Source organism: Cnephaeus nilssonii, assembly GCF_951640355.1.
Source record: "Cnephaeus nilssonii genome assembly, chromosome: 14".
Lineage (NCBI taxonomy): Eukaryota > Metazoa > Chordata > Mammalia > Chiroptera > Vespertilionidae > Cnephaeus > Cnephaeus nilssonii.
Window position 1 is genome coordinate 7531389 of NC_137085.1, and position 23984 is coordinate 7555372.

At 43.0% G+C, this 23984-nt stretch overlaps 1 protein-coding gene across 13 annotated transcripts in view; it reads left to right on the forward strand.

Annotated features, from left to right (window-relative positions):
• Positions 1-23984, forward strand: part of MAPKAP1 (MAPK associated protein 1) — a 193517-nt gene that overhangs the window by 131882 nt on the left and 37651 nt on the right. For 11 of the 13 annotated variants that reach the window (XM_079789779.1, XM_079789782.1, XM_079789780.1 and 8 more), the window contains 2 exons: positions 2723-2830; positions 21973-22113. In XM_079789779.1, coding sequence (XP_079645905.1) covers positions 2723-2830; positions 21973-22113 — 249 coding nt within the window. The remainder of the gene's footprint in view (positions 1-2722; positions 2831-21972; positions 22114-23984) is intronic. The other 2 variants (XM_079789774.1, XM_079789777.1) reach the window with 1 other exon arrangement.

A 23984-nucleotide genomic window follows, 5' to 3' on the forward strand; every position in this document is an offset into this window, starting at 1 on the left:
GACTGGGTAAGATGGGCCGGACACACCCAGGAGCCCTCCCGCAGTCCCACCCTGGCGCCGATCTCCCAGATTGCTAGAGAGCACAGGCCAGGCCGAGGGACCCCACTGGTGCACAAATCCGTGCACTGGGCCTCTAGTCTATGTATGTATGTGTGTGTGTGTATGTGTGTGTGTGTGTGTGTGTGTGTGTGTGTATATATATATATATATATATATATATATATATATATATATACACACATATACATATATATATACATATATATACACATACATATATATAAGCCCAGCGACTGTTACAGAGGAACGACCAGAATGACCGTCGCTATGACACACACACTGACCACCAGGGGGCAGACGCTCAGTGTAGGAGCTGCCCCCAGGTGGTCAGTGCGCTCCCACAGCGGGAGCACCGCTAGCCAGAAGCCGGGCTCACGGCTGGCGAGCGCAGGGGTGGTGGCGGGAGCCTTTCCTGCCTCCACGACAGCACTAAGGAGCGGGCAGGCAGGTGTCAAGGAGTGAGCAGGTGGGTGGTTAGGAGCAAGCAGGCAGGCAGTTAGGAGTGAGGGGGTCCCCGATTGTGAAAGGGATGTCTGACTGCCGGTTTAGGGCTTAACCTTTTGCACTCAGATGTCGAGTGTGACTCGACAAGGTTAGCATCGGTAGCAGCTAGAGAAAAAAGCAAGCGAGTGCAAAGGGTTAAACCAGCAGTTGGACATCCCCCGAGGGGTCCCGGATTGTGAGAGGATGCAGGCCAGGCTGAGGGACACCCCTCCCGCCCCTCCCTACCCCCCAACCCCCATGCATGAATTTTGTGCATCGGGCCTCTAGTGTTTTATAAGATTAAATATTCTTGCAACATTACCATTAATATCTTCATGGTACTTCATAATATTTTGTTTAACCAGGTATTTCACAGTATTTTATTACATCTCAGTTGTTCCCTATCATGAAAAAATGATTTATTATAGCTAAACTTTGTACCCAGATATCACTGTAAATTCATAGAAGTGGATGTCAGTGCCTCGCACACAGTGTTGCTGGGAGTTATTGGGGATGAGAGCTCATATAACAGGCCAGTGTCTTGGAAAGCAGCTCTCCAGCTTCAGGGGTGAGGATGCCCCAGCTGTGAACGGTGGCTGTTAGGGAGGGAAAAGGAGAGGGGGCATAGGAATCTCTCACCAGCGAGGTTTTCTTAAAGTCCAGCTGGACATGATTTTCCTGTGATTACTTCCGCCAGTGAATGTGAAGGCTGCAGTGACCAGCAGCAAATGTGCCTGGTGATTGACAGATGTTATCACAGACAGGTGACAGGTAGCAGAGACCACGAATTACCTGTATTTCCACACCTTTATTTAATCTTTTTGAAATTAAACTGAACTATGTAAGGTTGCAATGGTACATTCTTGATCTGAATATAGTGTATGAGAGTTTATAAGAATGGTATAGACTTCTGAGCATGTACTTCTTAAATACATAGTTATATGTGTTTTGAGCATTGTTTACTTTATAAAGGTTTAAAAGCTGTAAGTATTGTAAAAAAAAAAAAGGGGGGGGGGACTGAATGTATGTAAGAACTCTGAGAACTGGCAGAGTGCTGATGAAATTAAGTTAGAGAACAGTTCAAATATACCGTGAAACTACAGTGCTGCAGATGAGCATAGACTATGGGAGAGGAGAATGGCTGAGATGAGTGATGAGATGCTCCGCCTGAGAAAGGAGGGGTACTGGCTAAGTGACAATAGCTGAAGAACAGTCTAAAAATATGTGTTCTGCCTGGGAGGCCTCTGCTGCTCCCCTCCAATCTCTCGCCTCTCCTGTCTGACCAAACACGCCTTTCATGGCCCAAACAGTACGAGTTTCCTACGCCTCTGATCTTTTCAGTACCCAATAGCAACAGGAGCAGTCTTTTGACTCTGATCATTGGACCCGTTAGGTGTTATCTGAGAAGAACAAGATTGTCATTTGGCTTGACAAAGAAATACATGAGTAAATGTATAAAACGCCCCAGTGTTTTATTAAGATCTGCCAGAACCCCTTGTGTGACAGGCATAGCTAGGATTCCAGATTTCCAGGATTATTAAACCTTTATCTTTGTGTTTTCACAAATGTTTCAACAAAAAAACATGAATCAGCATCCATTCTCCTTCTATCACCGTAACCCAGAAACCTGAGTTTTGTTTTGTTTTTAAAAAAAATGAATTTTGGGGCTGTTCTAAACATACCTTATTCCTGCTTATAATTGATCATTCATTCTTATTTAATGATTATTAATTAATAAGTACTTTTTTGTAGGAATGAGTATTTTTCCTTACTTAGAGTACTTACTTCCTTAGGGTATATCATCTCTATTGTTCATAATAAGCCTTCAAGGTGATAAGCACTCCTTATTAGGAAACAGGCTCAGAAAAAGGTAGGTTAACTGCTCACATCTGAGAAACCATGTAGCTATGTTGTGATTCCAGGTCAGTCTGACTCAAACGCCATCTACCTCTCACCTCGGGGAGAACTGAGCGAAAACCAACCTGGTAATAGAACAGACAAGTGTGTGAAACCTTGTGCGAAAAATGCCCAAACTCTTCCCATCTTGGATAGCCAGACCCTCAAGACAGACGTCAGCATTTTCCTAATGCTTTAACAGCTTTTTGCCAGTGTGCGGTGTTTTTTCATGTTAAATTCACTGTTTCAGACTTCCTCCCTTCCTGCCCCTTTGATCTTCCAGGCCCTCAGTACCGCCTGGAGAAGCAGAGTGAGCCCAATGTCGCCGTGGACCTGGAGAGCACTTTGGAGAGCCAGAGCGTGTGGGAGTTCTGCCTGGTCCGCGAGAACAGTACGTTGGCCTCCTTGCTCCATGCTTGTTTTGTCCGTTCAAACATGCTTAGAAGTCATGTGTTGGGGACACTGGTCCGGTTTCCCTAGGCAGATTTCACGTAACTGTTTTTCAAGGCAGACTTCAGCTTTCCTGCCAAAATGAAATGATTGATTTCATGCTTTTTTTTTGGGGGGGGGGGGACGGGGGGGCGTAAAAAATCTACATCCTGTTTAGCTCTCAGTGATTTATATATATATATATTTTTTAATATATTTTATTGATTTTTTACAGAGAGGAAGGGAGAGGGATAGAGAGTTAGAAACATCGATGAGAGAGATATCAAATCAGCTGCCTCCTGCACACCTCCTACTGGGGATGTGCTCGCAACCAAGGTACATGCCCCTGACTGGAATCGAACCTGGGACCTTTCAGTCCACAGGCCAACGCTCTATCCACTGAGCCAAACCGGTCAGGGCGATTTATATATTTTTTATTAAACTGTATCTTCTTAAATTAGGATCAATCCTGGAAAACAGCTCAGAAATAGGAGACCTTTTCTGAGGCGAAGGCTATTTTGTATATAAGCAACTGGCCCTGTCACTATCGCTGCTTAGACAAACATCACGGTTTAGCAAATTCGGACCATTTGCATATTTAGCAGGAGGCAGTGTGGTGGTTCCCAGTGCTCTTGTAAGCCTCTTTAACACTCCAGTTAGTTTCCTTTCTCCTCCCTCTGAGTTTCTGAGTTGTGAATCTTTGCCATTCCTCGCCTCTATCCTCCCACCGACGTTAGGAGCAAGTGACATGTAGAAATCGAGATTGTGTGGCCAGCTCTCCTTCTTCCTGCTTCAGGGCCTTCACACAGGCCGTTTCTTCTGTGCGGAGCACTCTTCCCCCCACTCGGGCTGTTTGTCCTCCTTCGTCTCAGTTTAAATGTCACATTTTCAAAGAGGCCATCTGTGGTCTTCCTTCCCTCCTCATTTGGGTCCCCCATTATACATAGAACATACTACTTTTTATTCATTGCATATATGTTTCTGCTTATAATTATATATTTTCCTCAGTTATCTTTCTCCCACAAGATTTGCCAGGTCTGTGAGGGTATCCCTGATCCATACCAAGTTGCCCTTCATTAATGTAACCAGTATTTACTCCTCACCCACTATAGGCCATGTACTATAGAAGCTTAGTAAATATATAGGGTCAGGCAAAAGTAGGTTTATGGTTGTGAGCACGTGAAACAGTTTATTCTTGTATTATTTATAAATTATTGTATTGTTTTCCATACAAATAACTGTAGACCTACTTTTGCCCCACCCTATAGATTGAGTGAGTGAATAAATGGCAGTTTTTTCGTCATGTCACTGACCCTCTACACAAGGTTGCTGCTCTTTAACCAGGGCCCTGACAGCCTCTTCTAGGGAGGCATGTGCAAAACTCACCAGGAAGGTGAAGTGGGCTCAGTGTGTACCCAACATTTCTGCTTTTGGAAATCTATCTTGAGAAAAGATTTAAAATGCAATAATGATTTATGTATAATGATAGGTGTTAGATGTTTATAATATTTCTATATATAGTATTTACATAGTACCCCTATATGGGAAAATTATGCAGGGTATCACCTTTTGGTAAAGGCAAAACTAAGTAATAATTAAAACTGATTAAAATATACAAATCATAGAAAATTATTAATGGCCGATATCTGGGAAAAGATTGAACTAACAGAGGCAAGATTAACAGCCAGAACCAATTTTGTCCTGATATCGTTTGAATTTGAAGGCTTCAATATTTAAAGAAAATTTTATAGCTTTTTAATTCATATATTGTAAAAGAAGAAGGGCCAAAAATTAATAAGCTAAAGCATTTAGCTCAAGAAATTAGAAAACAAACAGGAAAAGAAAACTAGAGAGAATAAAAGGAAGGAAGCAATAAAGATAACAGAAATTAATGAAATCGGAAATTTAAGGACATCAAAACCAAACATTGGTTCTTTGAAAAGACTAAACAGACTTGCTAAACCTCTGAGGAAATGGATTAGAAACATGGAAGAGAAACAAATAACAGAGAAACACAAATAGTAACAGAAATAAAAAGACATCCAGTACAGATCTGCAGTCATGAAATAGATAATACAGGATTATTTTGAAAAACTCCAAACCAAAAATTTTGAAAATGTAGATGAAAAAGGAAAAATCCTAGAAAAAACAACTTACCAAAATTGACACAAGAAGAAATAGAAACTTGAATATTCTTGTAACTATTTTTAAAAAATGAGTTCATGATTAAAAACCTTGCCACAAAGAAAACTCAATCCCAGACTACTTTACTGGCTAGTTTTACCAAACACTTAAGGAAAAAACGAATCCAGTCTTACATCAGCTCTTCTAAAGAGTAGAAAAAGAGGTTACACTCTCCAATTCATTTTAAGAGGCTGTAATAATCTTACCAAACCCTAATAAAGACCATACAAGACAAAATATTTTCAGACCAATCTTATATAAATGCAAATATCCTACACAAAATATTAACAAACTGAATTCAGCATTATATTAAAACTAGTAGCCCATTTGCAGGAAGAATCCTGCCAGCAGCTGCTGTGGCCGCGTGCGCTGCAGCTGCTGCCACTGTTGTGGCCGCCACGCCTGCACCCGCGGGCCGCTGCTGCCCGCCCCGCTCTGCCCCGCCCCACCCGGGCTTTCCCTCTGGCAGCCACCTTGCTTTCCGCTTTTCCTCCCTCTTCCTTCTAAGTTGTCTTCAGTCTTCACTCCTCCCTCCCTCAGCGTATGCAAATTAACCACCATCTTTGTTGGGTAATTTGCATACTCGCCCTGATTGGCTGGTGGGTGTGGCTTTGGCTAGTGGGCGTGGCGGAGGTGTGGTCAATTTGCATATTACTATTTTATTAGGTAGGATAATGTAACATTCCCAAGTTGGTTTTATACTAGGAGTACAAGGTTTAGTTTAGCAATTTAAAAAATCCCAGTTGATATAATTTGCCACAGTAACAGATTAAAAGGAGAACAGCTATCTCAGGAGATGTGGAATACTCTTCAATCATTATAAGTTGTGTTTACCAAGACTTTTCATTATGAGAAAAATAACTTTGATGTAATATTAAGAGGGAAAATTGCTAAGGATACAAAATAACACAGACTAATCTCAACTATGTAAAATCAAAACAAACAAACAAAAAACATAGAAGAAAAATTGGAAGGAAAATGCCAAAATATTAATAGTGGTTGTCTCTGGTTAGCAAGATTCTGGGTGATTCATTTTTCATCCTCTTTATACTTGTACTTTCCAGAGTTTCTAAAATAAGTATGCATGACTTTCTAAGAAGAAAAAGCAAGCAAGTAATAAGGGCAAGTTCACATAGATACCGATTACATCATGAGAGTACCTCTTAGTTTCATAATCCTTTGGACTGATCACACCCAAGGAAGAATTATAACAACACATTCCTTTGTATCTTGCTTATCTGATTTTCTTACCCTCTCCCCTCTCCCCTCTCTTCTCTCCTTTCTCCCCTCTCTCTCTCTCTTCCCCTCACCCAAAGATATGCTGTTTTTTTTAAATCGGTTTGAGAGAGAGAGGAAGGGGGAGGGAAAGAGAGAGAGAGAGAGAAAGAAACATCAGTGTGAGAGAAAAACATCTAACAGTTGCCTCCCGTACACGCCGAGGCAGGGGATCAAACCCGAAACCTAGACACGTATGTGTCCTCACTGGAAATCAAACCCACAACCTTTTGGTCTATGGGACAATGCTTTAACCAACTGAGCCACCTGACCAGGGCTAAGAATCTCATCTTAAACATACTAGGGGAACTAATTTGCATAATAAGAACTCTGTAGTGGATTCTGTTTCAGAATGTTGATCCCTTGTTATATGAATGAGATAAAATTTATTTATTAGTGTCTTGGTAAATATTTTGGATATGTAACACTTATTCATGTAAAGGAATTTTCCAGATAACAAAATGTGTCTGTGGTGAAAACTTAGCCTCTCTCCTCTCCCCTAATTCCCTTCCCACAGACAAGTTGTTCCCAATTTCTTTGGTATCTTTCCAGGGATTATCTGTGTATATGCAAGTATATTCTGTATATGTACGTGAATACACCCACACAAATACACACACACATATTCAGTTGGCCCTCTGGGTCCACAGGTTTAGCCTCTGCAGATTTAATTGAAAATATTCTTGCCTGGCCAAAGTGGCTCAGTTGGTTGAGCATCATCTCATGAATCAAAAGATTACCGGTTCAGTTCCTGGTCAGGGCGCATGCCTGGGTTGAAGGCTCCATCTCTAGTAGGGGTTGTGCAGGAGACAGCCAATTGATATTTCTCTCTCACTTCCTCTCCCTTCCTCTCTCTCTCAAATCAATAAAAACATATTTTAAAAAAGAAAATATTTTGGAAAAAAAATGTTGTTATTGCTGACATTTACTATGTAATTAGGTCTATAGTGGTTGCACCTGTACTGAAACATACAAACTTTTTTCTAGTCATTATTCCCTAAACAATATAGTATAACTATTTGCATAGCATTTATATTGTATTAGGTATTATAAGTAATCTGGAGATGATTTAAAGTTTATGGCAAGGACGAGCAAAGGTTATATGCAAATGCTACACCATTTTATGTAAGTGACTTTAGCATCCACAAATTTTGGTTTCCACCAGGAATCCTGAATCCAATCCCACACAGATACCAAGAGACAGCAAGGATGTATACACACACATTTGTATTCCTCCCTTTTAAAAAACAAATGACAGCAGACTGTCATCAGTGTTCTCCATTTTTATTTTATCATTTTGACAAATATTGTAGAGATTATTCCACATTAATCCACATATTATTTCACCTCTTTCTTTTTTTAGCTGTTGCATAGTATTCCACAGTATACTATGACTCCAAATTAGTTTTTCTTTGTTTGTTTCTTTGTTTTTAAGATGAGGCCCAACTTTCTTATACGAGGAAAGAGAAGCTGTGTGGTGGATAAAGCTTTGACATCTGGGCTCTTGTTCTTACTGTACTTCTAAGCATGAGCTCAGTCTTAAGTAACTTGCGTGACATCTGTGAGCTTTGGCATCCCCGTCTTAAAGGATTGGCAAGAAATTCCAGTTCTTACACTCTTGAGTTAAGATCATTGTGGTAGTGAAAGAAGACTTTACCAGCATTTACAAAGGGCAGGAGGCAGTGAATGGTTTGGAATCAATAGAATACTATAACTAGTCTTTGTAAAATGGAAGTAAATTATAAAAGCAGTTCGTTCTTCCTATAGAATAAGTTCTTTAATTTTTTAAAAATTTAAATAGCAATTTCAGTCAAGAACCAAGTATTGTTCTCTAGTAGCTACCTATGAAAAAATTGGATTGAGGTTTTAAAAATTTTCAAAAACAGAAATGTTTAAATCTTCTGTTGGTATATTCGATCAGGACAGGTTTGCTATCCTTAAAGTGAATTTGGAAGTGGACTAAATTATGAGCATCTATTATGCAGTGTTTAAGAAAATGATATCAAAACAGACAGTTCACATGCTGCCCCTGACACTTACTAGGCTGTGTGACCTTGTACAGTTTAACTTCTCTATCTGCCCTCATAAGGTTGTTATGAGGATTCAGTGAGTTTTAATAATCATAAAGCTCTTAGAATGGTGCCTAGCACATAGTAAACAATAAATGTTAACTGTGATGAATAAATGGTGAAAGAGCAGCATTAGGAAGGAAGGAAGGAAGGAAGGAAGGTAGGAAGGAAGGAAGGAAGGAAGGAAGGAAGGAAGGAAGGAAGGAAGGAAGGAAGGAAGGAGAGAGAGAGAGAGAGAGAGAGAGAGAGAGAGAGAGAAAGAAAGAAAGAAAGAAAGAAAGAAAGAAAGAAAGAAAGAAAGAAAGAAAGAAAGAAAGAAAGAAAGAAAGAGCAGCATATCTGTGGCTGACAGAGCCGAGAGGCCACAGTTTTGGAGGTCTAGAATCGGAACTGTCAGGGCCCTGAAGGAGGTGTGTGGTGGGGAGAGGGAGAGAGGGTGGTGACGGGGCAAGTCTGTGAATCTGTGTCACAGGACCAGAGAACTTAGGAGCAGGGTGCTTTCCAGCCAGTGTGTTTTAGTGTTCTAGAAGAGATGTGCACTTTATAAGTAAAACCGTTTGATTGGGGAGAGTGCATAGGGTAGATGTATATAGCCTTTCAGTTTTTATTCTGAGAAGGAATGGGGCTTCACTTTTTATATCAATGACATCAAAAGATGTTTTTTTAATTATTTATTCAGGCCTTCTATTGTAAGGAATTATGCTAAACATTCTTAAAAAGTGCTCTCTCGTAATTTTCACAACCATCCTATAAGATGAGAGAGGTTGTGACTTGGCCAAAGTTAGCTTGCTGATAAATGATAGAACCAGAATTCTAAGTGAGCTGTCTGATTTCAAAGCCCACCCTGAGATTGTTGACAAAACAACCTACATTTCAACCCTGAGGATGGTGGTGACAATTGTCTTTACACTCTATCGGAGAAGAAGCTTGCAAATGAAGCTGATACGACAAGAGTTTCTGCTTAGGGACTGAGAGTTAACATTTGTACTTGGATCTTGGCCTAAATAAGAAAATGACAAGCCAGAGTCCTGAGCTTTCCAGTTGGATTCTTGTCTGATAATCTACTACATCCTTCAGCCAACTGTCTGCTGCAAGCTGGAATCAGACCAGAAGGAAGCATGAGAACATTATGGAGAAGATGTAATGTAGGACGACTGCCATTCTTGTCCAAACATCTGTGTAAATCCTGGCACCAAACAGCCTCAATTTCCTTTTCTGCCAGATGTTGCCAGTGACCTTTTCTCTTACCCACTAATCATGTGTGGGTAACCCCTTCAGGTCCTTAGAAGAAAGATGCAGCATGAACCAACTTGTTCTTTCCACAGCTTTAAGAGAGACACTTGGGACTAAAATAGGTCTGAAATTCCACTGGCTTTATGGAATACCAACAAAATGTCAGCACAGTGTCCTTCCTGTCTTATCACTCAGTAGCCTGTCCTTACAGCAGTTCAGCATCATGCTTAAAAGCCCAGCCTTTAGAATCAGGCAGACCTGGGTGAACCACTGCAGCCTCCGACATTGGGCAAATCACGTCCTCTCTGAGCCTGAGTTTCCAGTGTAAAAGGAGGTGGTTGAATCATTTTCACAGTTTGTTGTTGTTTTTTTTTTTGAGATCTAAATAAGATACAAATGGTCTCCTTATAACAACCTTTTAGGCCAGGGTGGTCATCATCTGTAATTTATAGAAGAAACTGATACTTAGAGGGGTGATTTGCTTATCATCACATGAATTATCATTGGGGGCCTGGAAAACCATGTCTTCTGTCCATTAGTAAGGAGCAAGGGGTCCCAGCCCCACACCAGGCACCCATCCCAGGGTTCCAGAGCTGGGAAGAGAAGTCCCTGTAACTATGGGTTGTAAAAACCAGCAGGGATTGTGGCTGAGGGACACGGAGGCTGCCAGACACCCAGGCACATAAATGTGCTCGGACTCCATTCCTCTGAGCTCCAGCACCAGGTGGCTCTGGGGGACCCAGATACATACAGGGAGGAATTGCATTATCTGGCACTGGGCAGGAACCCAGAGGCAGCTTTCTCCCAGACAGGGGTGCTTGCAGGGATCAGTGTTCCTGTGCTGGGACCTCCCCTGCCGCAGGGCCGACTGGCAGCCGTATCTGTTTGCTCTGCCCTGGGGATTCCGTGAGACCCCACCGCATCCAATTTGCAGCCCCACCCAAGCTGTTTGCAGCAACTTTTCCATATGAATGGCCTGTCCTGCCTCAGGCTTCAGACTTTGCTAAAATCTCTCAAACAAGCTGCAGCTGATGATAGCATGCCCCAAACCTATCAATAAAAGGCCCAAGACCTGGCACTACCACCAGCCTGCCTTACTTTATACCTGGGCCTCGCCTACTGCAAAGCAGCTCTCCTGCTGCAGTTGCAGCTGGTCCTCACAGCCAATTGGCCTGGAGACCAACTCCTCTCAGAGACACCAATAGCAGTCAATGCTCAACTACAAGACTGTGCACACAGCCCACACAGGAGTGCACCTAGAGTGCCAACTCAGGTGCCTGGGGGGCTGAGCCACTGGGCCCTACCGGACATCTACTACACAAGGCCTCTCTACCAATAACAGGAACATAGTAGCTCTACCTAATACATAGAAACAAACACAGGGAAGCAGCCAAAATGTGGAGACAAAGAAACATGTCACAAATGAAAGAAATGGAAGCATGCAAACTACTGGATACAGAGTTCAAAACCATGGTTATAAGGTTACTCAGTGATCTTCATGAGACTTTCAAGGATCTTAGTGAGAATGTCAAAAACATGAAAAAGGTCTAGTCAGAAATTACGCACACACTAACTGAAATAAAGAACAATTTACAAGGATTCAACAGTAGAGTAGAGGATTCCAAGAATCAAGTCAATGATGTGGAATATGAGGAAGCAGAAAACACCCAAACAGAAGAGCAAAAAGAAAAAAGAATCCAAAAATATGAAAATAGTGTAAGGAGCCTCTGGGACTTCAATACAACATTTGCATTCTGGGGGTACCAGAAGGAGATGAGAGAGAGCAAGATATTGAAAACCTATTTGAAGAAATAATGACAGAAAACTTCCCCTACCTGCTGGGAAAAAAAAAAAAAAAATAGGCTTACAAGTCCAGGAATCACAGTCCCAAACAAGAGGAACCCAAAGAGGACCACACCAAGACGCATCATAATTAAAATGCCCCGGGTTAAAGACAGAGAGAGAATCTTAAAAGCAGCAAGAGAAAAGCAGTTACCTACAAGGGAGCGCCCATAAGACTGTCAGCTGATTTCTCAACAGAAACTTTGCAGGCCAGAAGGGAGTGTGACAAGAAATACTCAGAGTGATGAATAGTAAGGACCTACAACCAAGATTACTCAGCAAAGCTCTCATTTAGAATTGAAGGTCAGATACAGAGCTTCACAAATAAGAAAAAACTAAAGGAGTATATCACCGCCAAACCAGTATTATATGAAATGTTGAAGGGTATTATTGAATAAAAAGAAGTGATAAAAATATGAACAATAAAATGGCAACAAATACATATCTAACAACAATCAAATTTAAAAATCAAAATAAATGAACAAGAAATCTAATGAACAAAATAAACTGGTGAATAAAACAGAATCAGAGGCATGGAAACATGGAACAGACTGGCGAATCTGAGAGGGAATTGAGGGAGGAGGAGTGGGAAGAGACTAACCAAAGATCTTACCTATGGACATAGACAGTAAGGTGATGAAGGCCTGGGGTGGGGCGGGAACTGGGTGTAGGGGGGCTGTGGGGGATAAAAGGAGGACATCTGTAATATTCTCAACAATAAAAAGGAGATATATGTACTACTACATGTAATAATTTAAACAATAAAAACATATTAAAAATATAAATAAATTGTGAAGTAACAAAAAGCACATAGGGGAGTACAATGCACAACGCAAGTATTGGCCATTCCTAGTGTCCGTCTGTGTGCCTGAGACACAAGGCCAGCACCCGTGCCCAGAAATACCACAGCTAGTCTGCGCATGTGTGTGCTGGCCTTTTCCCTCGTTATTCCTATTTTCCCTCTAGCCTCTTAGACTTCCCACAGGCCCCTTTGGGCAGTGGCCAGCACGGGGATAGGTGATACCCAGGCAAAAACCAGTGCTGACCTGCTACTAGAAGCAAGTGTGCCCTGTCCACACCTACTTCTTCAGTAATGAGTGTCTGAATTGTGCTATGTGGGCTGAAAAATTCCACATGAATTGCATTTTTCACTCTCTCCCTTTCTTGAAAGTTCCCCCCTTTTCATTTTATCATTAGGTAGTAATTAGTATTCAAGGGAAATTGGTCTTAATATATTAAAATTGGTTAAGTGCATTTAGACCTGTACCACAGCCAATGTCTTATTGGAAAATGTAATTGGGGACTCTGTGTATGTAATTAATTGAATTACAATTAAGAACTTTCATTAAGCGATACACTGGTACATTAGAGCAGTAAGGAAACATGTTTGACGAGCCACAAACCCCGAATGGGCTCTAAGTGAGGGCACAGGGATTTGTATCCCGCTGGTCGGCTCCTGGCCCCAGACTCTGCCTGCAGCCTCTGGCTAATGGTTTGGTGATGCATCGGGGGCATTTCTGCAGTGACTCCCCTGATCGAGGGAGGGTTCTTCCAGCATGTGTGCCCTCATCCCTGACCCCGGAGTCAGGGGAGTGATGCCTCAGTGTTGATGAGATGTAACAGTTCTTAGACATTTTGTTGATGTAAACAAATATTGTATTTTGACCTGTAAATTATCAAAAGTGCCCGGGCTCCTTAAAGGACCCCATTGCTTTTCCTGCATTTTGAACAGTAGCAAAAGCATATCAGAGGAAGAGGAAGTGATGGGAATTCTGTCATCAACCTAAATTCCAAGCAAACCTGCAATGAATCAGTGGTTCAGACCCCGAATGGTCATCCATCATCCTCTAACGGGTGGTCGGCTTCACTCTGGGCACACATTTGTTCATTGATGGCATCCTCCTCTGGGCCGGCCACTGTGCTGGGCGGTGGAGAGGAGCCCCACATCATGAAGCCCGCAGTTGTGAAAAGTGCTGTGAAGGGTGTATAGCAGGGGCTGGAGCTGGTGGGAGTAGGAGGAGAAAACTTCCTTGAGGAAGCATAAAAAGGAGTTAGTCAGATAATGAGTAAGGGAAGAATGGTCCAGGACAAGGGACTGCTCAGAATGAATGAATGAAGCAGAGTGAAATGAGCAAGTGGGGGAGTGCTGAGAAAAGAGACTGAGGGATGGCAGGGCCTAGAATCAGAGCCTACAGGCCCCCCTCCATGATCTGCTCTTTTTAGAAATTCCGCAAACCTGACCCGTTTCTTTCTGATCAGCTCATAAAACAGGATTGCTCTGATTTATTGAGGGGCTGCAGTCTCCCTGTGGAAAGGCTCTAACTCCAAGTGTTTAATCAATTAGGCCCTGGCAGCAGGGATCTCCACCCTGGTCACAGCCTGGCAGATTCAGTGGAGGGCGTATCCCACTGTGTGGTCCTGATGGCTTTGAGGAGATTACTGCAGAGGGGCACGCATGCGTGTGTGTGCTTGTGTTAAAGTATATCACCTATTGATTATTTTTTAGAGACCAGCAAAGATGACTAGTAGCCAAAGGGAAGTGTTTAATAGAAGAGAAGTTTGGGGCTTATGAGGCTTTGGGGACTTAAAAGGCCTTTGGAAGAAAAGAAAAAAAGTGATGGATGTAGAAGCTAAGGGAGAGTTTTCCTCCATGACTCGTGCATCCTGCTTTGAGTCTTACAGGAGAGAGTATTAGCTTCTATCCCTGATTCTTTGTTCTGGCGAGGCCAGCCATGATTGTGCTCTTAGATCCTTTTGTGACCCATGGATTTGTACATTCCCAGCCTGTCTGAGGAACACATGTACCCAAAGGGTGGTGTGGTTAAGGGCACATTTTTGGAATTAGACCGACCTGGGTACAGTTACAAGTTCCAGCTTATACTAGTTACATGGCTATACTAGCAGGATGACATTCTCTAGACGAATAGGGGCTTCATTTTCCTCACCTAGAAAAAGAGATAATATTCAACTTAAAAGGGCTTGAGAAAATTAAATGAGCTACTATACTTCAAGCGCTAAGCATTGTGTCTGGCACATAAACACTCAGAAATGTTAACTGCTCTGATAGTTGTTGAGGTGGGATCCCAGTCTGATAAGGCATCTGAATGGAAAGCTAGAAATAGTGTGTTAGGTTCCACGTAAATACAGGGATGGCAAACAAACTCAGGTAGTGTTATGCTTAACCTGTGTTGCAGCAAACTTCGTGCATGCCACAGCAGCATTTATTAAACATCTACTATGTGCTCTGTAGGATAGAATGTTCCTGCCCTCAAAGGGACTCATTGTCCGGAGGAGGAGTACAGATGCTTATCATGTAAGAGACTTACAATAAGAGCCTTCAGGGCTGCAGGGTTTCAGGAGAGAGGTCAGGGAAGATTCTAGACTCTACCTTGAAGTATATAAATATTAAAAGAATGGAAAGGACATTCTGGCCAGATGGTATAACCCAAGCAAAGTCCAGTTTGGCTGAAGTAGGGATTTTTCTGTGTGAGGAGTAGCAATAGGGCTTCATGACAGAGGGGGCAGAAGAGGTTAGTCTTCATCTGGCCACTTACTTGCCCACAGGATTTACTCTGCACCAGCCCTGAGATGGACATGCCTCTCCCTTGGAAGAGCTTCTCACCTGCACTCCCCACCACTCTTTGCTCCAGCCAAATGCAAGCTCTTGCTGTTCCTCTGTATATGCTCACACTTGTGGGCTTCGTGCCTTTCCCACACTATTCCCTCTGCAGATTGTTCCCTTTCCGTCATCCGGGGACCCTGCCACCCTCCTGTGTTCCTAAAGCCCAGGAGAGGCAACAGCATCGCCTTGCTGCAGGGAATGTGAAGGTGAAGATGTAACAAGGCCATTGATCTTTGGGTCGAGTTACAGAGTTGCCATCGATCTTTTTGGAGAAGGAAGATTGAAGTTGCTTTAACTTATAACTGGATTAGAGCTTTTGGACTTAGCCTAAGACTCCTTGAACCAACCATAAAATGAAGTTTAAAGTCCCATGTGGTTTATATCTCTGAACACAAAACACCTGCCAGTAGCATGTAGTAAGTTCTCTGAGCTTTGATTTAATGAGTAGTGCCCGTTCATCTGAGAGTCATGTGTACCTGTGTTTCTCTCAGTTCCAATAAAAATAGTTTTAAACTATAAAACAGTGTTAGTTAGAATTAGTCTTGATCACCTGACAGCTTCTACACACTCTTAGAATGTGTGTAGAAGATTTCTGTCTGTGTTTGTTGTCAGGTATGTAACACAGATACACAGCTGTACCTGCACTTTTATGTCTCATCATGGTTGTCCACATGGACACCCAGGGACAGGAAAACATGCATAGGACAAGAAAGACAGGTTCTCAACTCTTTGGTCTTAGGACTGCTTTACACTCAGAACTATTGAGGACCCCAAAGAGCGTTTGTTTATTGGGTTATATCTACTTATTAGGAATAAAAACATAAAAATTTAAATATCTATAAATTAATTTAAAAGCAATAATAAATTTATTATGTGTTAACATACATTTTTATGAAAAAATACCTGTTTTAAATTTTTAATGAGAAGATTGGGACTGTTTTTGTTTTTTTTCCCTGAGAGCATTTATTTTTGTTTCATCAAGAAGATAAATTATTGACTAACCACCTGAACCAGTGGGCACTGTTTTATATTTTTGAAAATTTCTATAATGTCTGACTTTATGGAAGGCATCTGGATTTGGATATCTACTCTCTTTTTTATTTGAGAGAGGGAGGGAGGGAGGGGAGAGAGAGTGGGAGATCAATGGGAGAGAGCTACATCAACACCTAGGTATGTGTCATGACTGGGAATCGAACCTACAACCTTCTGGTGCATGGGACAGTGCTCCAACCAACTGAGCCACACCAGCCAGGGCTGCAGATCTGTTTCTGCGCTCAGTCTGTTACAGTACATTGTTTCAGTTGAAGTATATGAAGAAAATTTGGCCTAACACAGATACGTTGTTGGAAAGGGGAGAAGTATTTCAGTAGCCTTTTCAGATAACAGGGGCTATTAATTTTCATTACGATACCCAGACTTGAATGATACTTTCTTAAAGGTTAGTTGCAATGTGGACTCAGAACCATATCAATGAACTTGTTATTGCTTTGTGCACTTGTAAGGGAATAGGCACGAAAAGGGCAAATACTGTCTTATTGTTATTATGATGAAAATAGTATTGAGATTTTGGACCCCTGGTGGGTTCTTGGGGACCTTCCTCCCCCTTCCTGTGAGGCCTGGACTACACTCCAGAACCACTGGTTGAGAGTTTACAGTTCCCCAGTCACTCTCCTGCTGCTTCCTCTAGGAATGTGATGAGATGGGAGGCAAAGGGGAGGACAGTGGATGGAACATGGTGGACTCCAGAGTCCAATAGATCCGTCCCAGCTCTACCTCTGCCTGCCAGAGAATCTTGGGCAAGGCTTTGACCCACTCTTGACCCTTGGTGTCAGAGTTAAGATTTGAATCTACATCTCTGAACTCTGTGTCTTGTTCTTTCCATTGTTATTAAGCCCCAAGGCCACTTCCCAGCCATTGGCTGTCTCTCTCTCAGCACCTCTTTCTTTCTGGCTGCGAGCCCTAGACTTCCCCTGCCACCTCCTTCACCTCGTCTCTGCTTTCCTTTGCCCTGTCCTGCCCTGGTCCGGCTTTGCCATTAAGAGCAGTGCCATTTTCTGTTTCCTCCTTGCTACTAATTCCTTACTCTAGAGCTAAGCTTCTTCGTCTCGGGTTTCTGCTGTCCCTCGCACCATTCCACGTTGTGAATGGACTCTCCGTCATTCTTCCGGAGCCTGTTGTCAGACCATTTGAGATCTGGTGCTTGTGTCATGTTTAGGCCCCGCCTCAAAATTTGATCTATCACAATACATCTTTGAGTTATTGCAGCTCGAGCGTTTTGACACAATACATTATGGTAATCCATGGCACATAGAGACATTAACACTCCCGACTTTGACAAAGTACATCATGAAGTCTTTGAAGGCACCATTACAATTCATCTTGTCATTCACCAGGAGACCCAGTTCAGCATTAATGTAGATGAACACAGTGTGGCTTTTGTTTCATTTAATTGCTTGTGACCTTCTTAATTGCTAATTTAACAAAATACCAAAGGGTTATATTTCAATTAAATTAACAGTTTGGGGAGGGTTTTTTTGTTAATATATTTATTTTTAAGACACTCTGGTTCTCTCTACTTTTTACGTTGAGTAGATAAAAACGTCTTCTCTTGAACAGGAGTGGGTTTTTAAATGTGAAGTTGGTAGTACAGTAATAGTTTTAATCTGCACATGGGGCAGTGCCGAGTGTATTTCATGTGCGGCTGGGTTTGTTCCTTCCTGGAAGGATGTAAACAGTAAGTTGCATATGCAAAGTCATAGACTTTCCTGGCCCAGAAAACATGCTTTTGGTGTAATGACCTGCTTCAGATGTTTGTCTTTAGGTAGAGTCTGCTGCCTGAACCGTTTGTTGGGCATTTCTCTCTCCTTGTACTGTTTTCTTTGTGTTCCATAGCAAGTCTGTAAGCTCCTGGAGATCAGGAACCCTGCCTTCCCCTCACCAGTGTTCCTCCGCAGTCTAGCATACCGCTGGCCTGGGGGGTGGAGCAGGTCGCAGGCTGGCTGGTCCGTACACACACACCTGCCCCTCCAAGCAGCACTCCTGAACCTGCACTGAGACAGGGCTCTGGAACTCGGAGACCAGAGTCGTTCCATTTAGCAGATGGCCTGCTTTGGTGTGAGCAGCATGTATTGGGAGCACATGTGGGGCTGTTTCTTCCTTCTCTGCTCCCCCAGGTGCTGTTGCCCTTCTAATCATGAAAGCAAACATGCCCCTTGTCAGCTGGGGCAAGACTCAGAGCTCACCCAGGTATCAGGGGACCTAAATCCTCACATGGGACATGAATTTACACTGTCGGAGAGGAGAAGGTCAATGCAAGAAGCATTAGTGTGTTGAGCCAGCTCCAGCTCTATCAGTCTTGAACAGAATTAATATAAGGAAATTGACAAGCCTTGCTGGTTATCCCAGAGCTTTAAGACCTCCACTAAAATCCCATCGTCTCATCTGCCCATTATTAACATTTCAGCAAAATATAAAGTTTTCATTAATCTCCCACAGCAAATTTAGGAGGGAAAACTGGCACTTGTTTGAGCTTTTAGGACTACATTAGCTGGTGTATTAAACAAAATATGTCATTCTTCAGTAGCTTCTGTAAGAAGCTAAATCAATTTCCAACTATATTTATGCACCACTTTATCTAAAAGCATCTGAATTATCATTTACAGCTAAGATGCTTTATTAGCAGCTGGCATTGAAATTGCTCAGTAAAAAATTATATGTCACGTTATAGTAATTTTTAAATTGGTTTTAATCCAACATCATAAAATGTAAAACTCTTAAGTGTGGTGTGTTGTTTTGGTTTTTGTGTGGGTTTTTTTTAGTAATTGGCATTTTAGTATAATTAGATGTTATCTCTTTCCAAATCAAGAACCTTCAATATTTAGAAAATACTAATTAATAAAGAAAACAGAAATTCTTGAATTAAGTTATATCTAACAATGGCATTTTCTCAAAAAAGATGGCTTTAAATTATTTTTAAAGCATGAAAGGATTTTAATATTTCATCAAACTTCTCCACAGTTCTCATATATATAAAAGGTTCTAACATCGAAATAAACACATCTTGGCAGTTCTGTTTCAGTCAGATATGCATTGGAGAAAGTGAATGATTATTCAAATCTAAATTCTCACCAGCCTCTCCGTTAGAGATGTGCATAGTCCCCAGGAGATGGGTGGTCATGATGGTGGCGTCTCTATCCAGAATCACAGGCGATCCACAGAAGGGAAGCAGGGTTCCCAGTGGCCCTGGCAGACTCTGGGTGCAGCTCTGCTAACCCTCGCCAGGTGACGTTGGCTAAGGCCTTCTGCCTCTCTGATCCTCGCCTTCCTGGTATTCGTCCAGTACGTTTTTATTGAGCACGTGCCCTACCCTGTGCATGGCAGCACCAGCAGGGCCTGGGCTACAGGGGCGAGTAAAGCAGCCACCGTGCCTTCCCTCTTGGGGTGACAGTCTAATGGCAGAGACAGGTACTCTCTGTGATAAGTATTCTGAAGGAAAATGGGGGGGTGCAATGACAGAGGAGCTGAACTAGACTTGGGGCCCTGGGGTGTCACCTAAGCTAAGCTCTTCAGGAAGAATAAGGAGGCGCCTGGAGGAATAGGCCAGGAGGGAGTAGAATAGGAGAAGGGTGACCTGGGCAGAGAGAGCAGCATGTGCCAACACTGAGATGGGACTGTGTCACAGGCAGGCCGTGAATGGCCGCTGAGGGCGAGGCTTGTCCTCGGTGAGAGGAAGCTTTATTGTAGTGGCTGGCGTGGTCCAGGCTGGGAATAAGTGCAGTGTTTGGAAAGCCAGTGCACACTTCTAACAGGAGTTCGGGGCAAGGCATCAGGAGCCAACTTTGACTTCAAAGCTTGCCCTGTAGCTCTGGCCAGGTGGCTCGGTTGCTTGGTGCATTGTTCCCACACACCAAAAAGGTTGTGGGTTCATTTCCCGGTGAGGGCACATACCTAAGTTGTGGGTTCGATCCCTGGTCAGGGCATGTATGGGAGGCAACCAATCAATGATTCTCTCTCACATCAATGTTTCTCTCTCTCTCCCTCTCTCAAATCAATAAAAACATACCCTCAGTTGAGGATTTAAAAAAAGAAAAAGCTCATCCTGTAAGCAATACTAATACTGTGGGAAGAGAAAGCATGTAGTTGTCAGGCTACCAGTTAGGTAACAGATGTTCCTGTTTTGTACCCAAATCTTAAGTTTTAACTCCTCCAACTCTGCCCAAGGAGTTCTCTCTGGCTCTTCCTGTGGACCCATCTCCAGCTGCTCAGCGCGAGGCCTAGGGCTCCCTGGCTGGCTGCCTCTGCTAGCAGGTGCTCCCTCCCACTGCTGAGTGGCACCAGCAGCTGCACCTTCAGGACAACACATTTCAGACTCCGCAGGGTGAGAGAGTTTAGCTTCGGTTAGTGTGACCTTGGACATGTGACTTCACCTCGAAAGCCTCGGATTCCCAAAGCCCCAGATGAGCAATGACAGCCAGTTGTCATGAGGTTTAGCATGTGTAAAGCACTTCACCATGCCTGCTGTGTAGCAGGCACTCATATGTCCTAGCTTCTGTTTGATTATCTATTTATTTAGCAGAATTTAGTGAGAGCATGCCAGTTGTCTGTACAGCTTACAGAGATAAAGAACACACTTTACTGGCCCTCACAACGCTTCTGAATTAGGACAAGAGCAACCACTCAGCAGCTCCAGTGCCAGGCTGAATGTGATCCTCTATGACAGTAGAATAAAAATAATCATGACTGCTACTTATTAAGCGTAGTATGTGTTAGATTTTAAAACACATTTTGGCATTCTGTGTATGGCAAAGACGGGGGTTCACGGAGCCGGTGGCTTGCCATAGATCGTGCAGCAAGTTAGAGGCAGAGCTAGGAACTGAGCCCAGGTCTCCCTGGATCCAGGGTCCAGTAGAATGGAGTTCAGCAGAAGGCGGAGTTTGGGCTAGCCTGCCTGGGTGGGGTTTTGACAGGTGCAGGGTAAGGGTGGAAAGAAAGGGTATTCTAGGCCAAGGGTACCACATGAGCAAAGGCCCGGAAGTGGAAAAACCTGCCTCTGTGTGCCGACTGGGGAGTCTGGGAGTTGCTGAGAGAAGGTGTATGTGAGAAGTGACGAGTAAAATTGAAAATGTTTATGGGCAGATTATGGACAGTCTTGACTACTTGGCTGAAAAACGTGGGCATCATTCAGGAAGCCATGGGAAGCCAGGGACGATTTTTCAGTACCAGTTGTCTTACTTGTTGCCAGTGTCACATATCAGAGTACTTAGCATGCACAGAGCTCTCACTGAGCATTTGATGAGGGAATAAATGATCAAAGCCTTCGAAAGATGAGTGGGAAAGCCCTGTGGTGGCTGGATTGCAGAGGGAGCCTGGTGGCCAGAAGGCCAGTGGGAGACGGTTAGCCATCGCGGGTGAGCTGGCTCGTGCCTGCCTCCGCGGAAACGGGCGCGGGACGGCAAGCTGATATTTGAGAATCTCAGAAAGGAAGGGATTCTTCAAGAAGTATGGATTACTTTTATGATCAGGAAAATTAATATTAGAAAAAGAAACGAGAAATGTGACCACCCCTGCTTTGTGGTTTTGACTTTCTCTTGTGGAGACTGAGAGCTGCTGGTGAGCAGGAGTGTTTCTCGCCTTCAGTATCCCCACTGCCTGGCCCAGGGCCTGCCACAGAAGCGGCCGTGTTTGTGGAATTAATTGTTGAATGATTAATATGTTACCGTTCTCTGTTTACTGGAATGGCATTATTAAGTCATCGCTCAGCCTTTTCTTCTCCAAATTAAATAGCCCATATTATTTTAATTTATCCCAAAGCATTTTAAGCAGACAACATTTGCCAAGCCTCATGTATCTTTATGTGTTAAACTGCTTTTTCCTCCCCAGGTTCAAGGGCAGACGGGGTTTTTGAGGAGGATTCGCAAATCGACATAGCTACAGTGCAGGATATGCTTAGCAGCCACCATTACAAGTCATTCAAAGTCAGCATGATCCACAGACTGCGATTCACCACCGATGTACAGTTAGGTAAGTGCATGAACAGGTGATGAAGTAAACCCTTTATATCAGCGGTCAGGGTAGAGATGGGGAAAGAAACAACATACAACTTTTATGTGACCTGAATGGCTGACGGTAATTTGTTTTCAGAGAAAATGTTTAAACAATGAAATTTAAAGTACCTCCTTTTCCCCAGCCGAGTGCTCTGTCTTGTCTTCTTTTTTATGAAGCAGAAGATTAGAAATAGAACTAACTTGAGACTCTCTTCAAACCGATTGACTTCTGGAGGTTCCATAATTCTTCTCCTTCTGTAATTCTCTTACTTGCCATGCTGAGACTGCTTGTAGCACTGCCGCTTGCCTTTTCCTACTCCGTGCATTCGTTTACTAGTCACTCATGCACTTACTTACTCAGGAAGCTTTATAGTGATCTCAGAAGTTGTATTTGGATTCTCACCAGATAATTCGGAACTAACTTTCAACTAATATTTGGTGTTAATGTGTTCCAGTCAAATGCTAAATTTCTGTTTTGACTTAAACCTAACAGGATTAGAAAAAAATGTCATAGCAGTCAACAGACTGTTAATACCTCATTGTCGTCATGGCTGTCATGTACAGGTATCCGCCGTGTATTAGACACTGTGCTAAGTGCTTCACATGCACTACTTAACCCCTAGAAGGTAGAATGTTTACCGTCCCCGTCTAACAGAGAAGGTAGATAAGGGGCAGAGAGGTGAAGGCTTACGCTCAAGTTCACACAGCAGGTAGGTCGGTGGTGTCAGGAACAGAACCCTGGTCTGGCCAATGTGAGTGCACCTGCTCCCTAATAAGATGGTGGGAGGAGGGGGAGCGTAGGGGGCTGCCTGGCTTAGTCAGAAAGCTGGATGCCACTGACCGCTGCCACACTGCTCCTGCCTGGGCCTCGTCTGCTTCCTGCATGAAGGGAGAAGGCGTGGAGTCTAACGCTAAGGCTCACGACTACGGTTCTCATAAATGCTTGTATGTGTCTCATCATAAAATCTTTTCTAATGTTGGCATTAGTCTGGCTAATTGTAATAAAGCCTGAAAAATACCTTAATAATTTCTTCCCAGTTTGACTGACAGGAGCTTGAAATACGCTGACAGTACAGCTTAGTAACTAAAAGATGAGCGTCAGAATCACAACTGGTTTAAGTTGTGGCTCCATCAATAACCAGCCATGTTAGGCAAGTGTCTTCATCTTTCCAAGCTCAGTTCCATTCTGCTGAAGTGGGAGTGTTAGTGGTACAGCTTCCACCATGGAACAAGCCAGGGGTCCACATAAAGCCCTGAGCACAGGGCCTGGTGGCTGCTAAACTAAGCACTTCAGAGGGCAGACTCAGGACTTAGAGGCCTAGGACCAAACCCTGGCTCGCTTGTTAGCTGTATCATCACAGGCAGATGACTCCACATCTCCGTGTGCACATTTGTAAAATGAAGGTAATAGTCCCTACCGCATAGATGGGGTAATTGTGGGGATGGAATGTCATAGCACATGCATAATACTTAGCAAGGCACCTGGCACATAGCAAGTGCTCAGTGAACATCAGCTGCTGAGATGATGGTGATTCCAACAAACTCAGTACATGAATTAGCACCCAGTAACTTTGAACCAAAACAAAGAACCCACTCTTCTTCCCCGTCTCCAGACTGTTTCTCCCTCACACAAAAAACTAAATCTCTAAAGTGGTGTAAAAAAAAAAAAAAAAAGCTTATTTAATGTTGATTCTTAAAACATAAAGTTTCTTCAGGGGTGTTCTTCCTGGGGATGCTTTTCCTGGTATGTCTCCTAGAAATAAAAATAAAAGACTGCTCAGAAAGAAACCAGGTCCAGGAAGGGGGGCAAAAGTACAGACTGTATGATTCCATTTATGTAGCATTCAA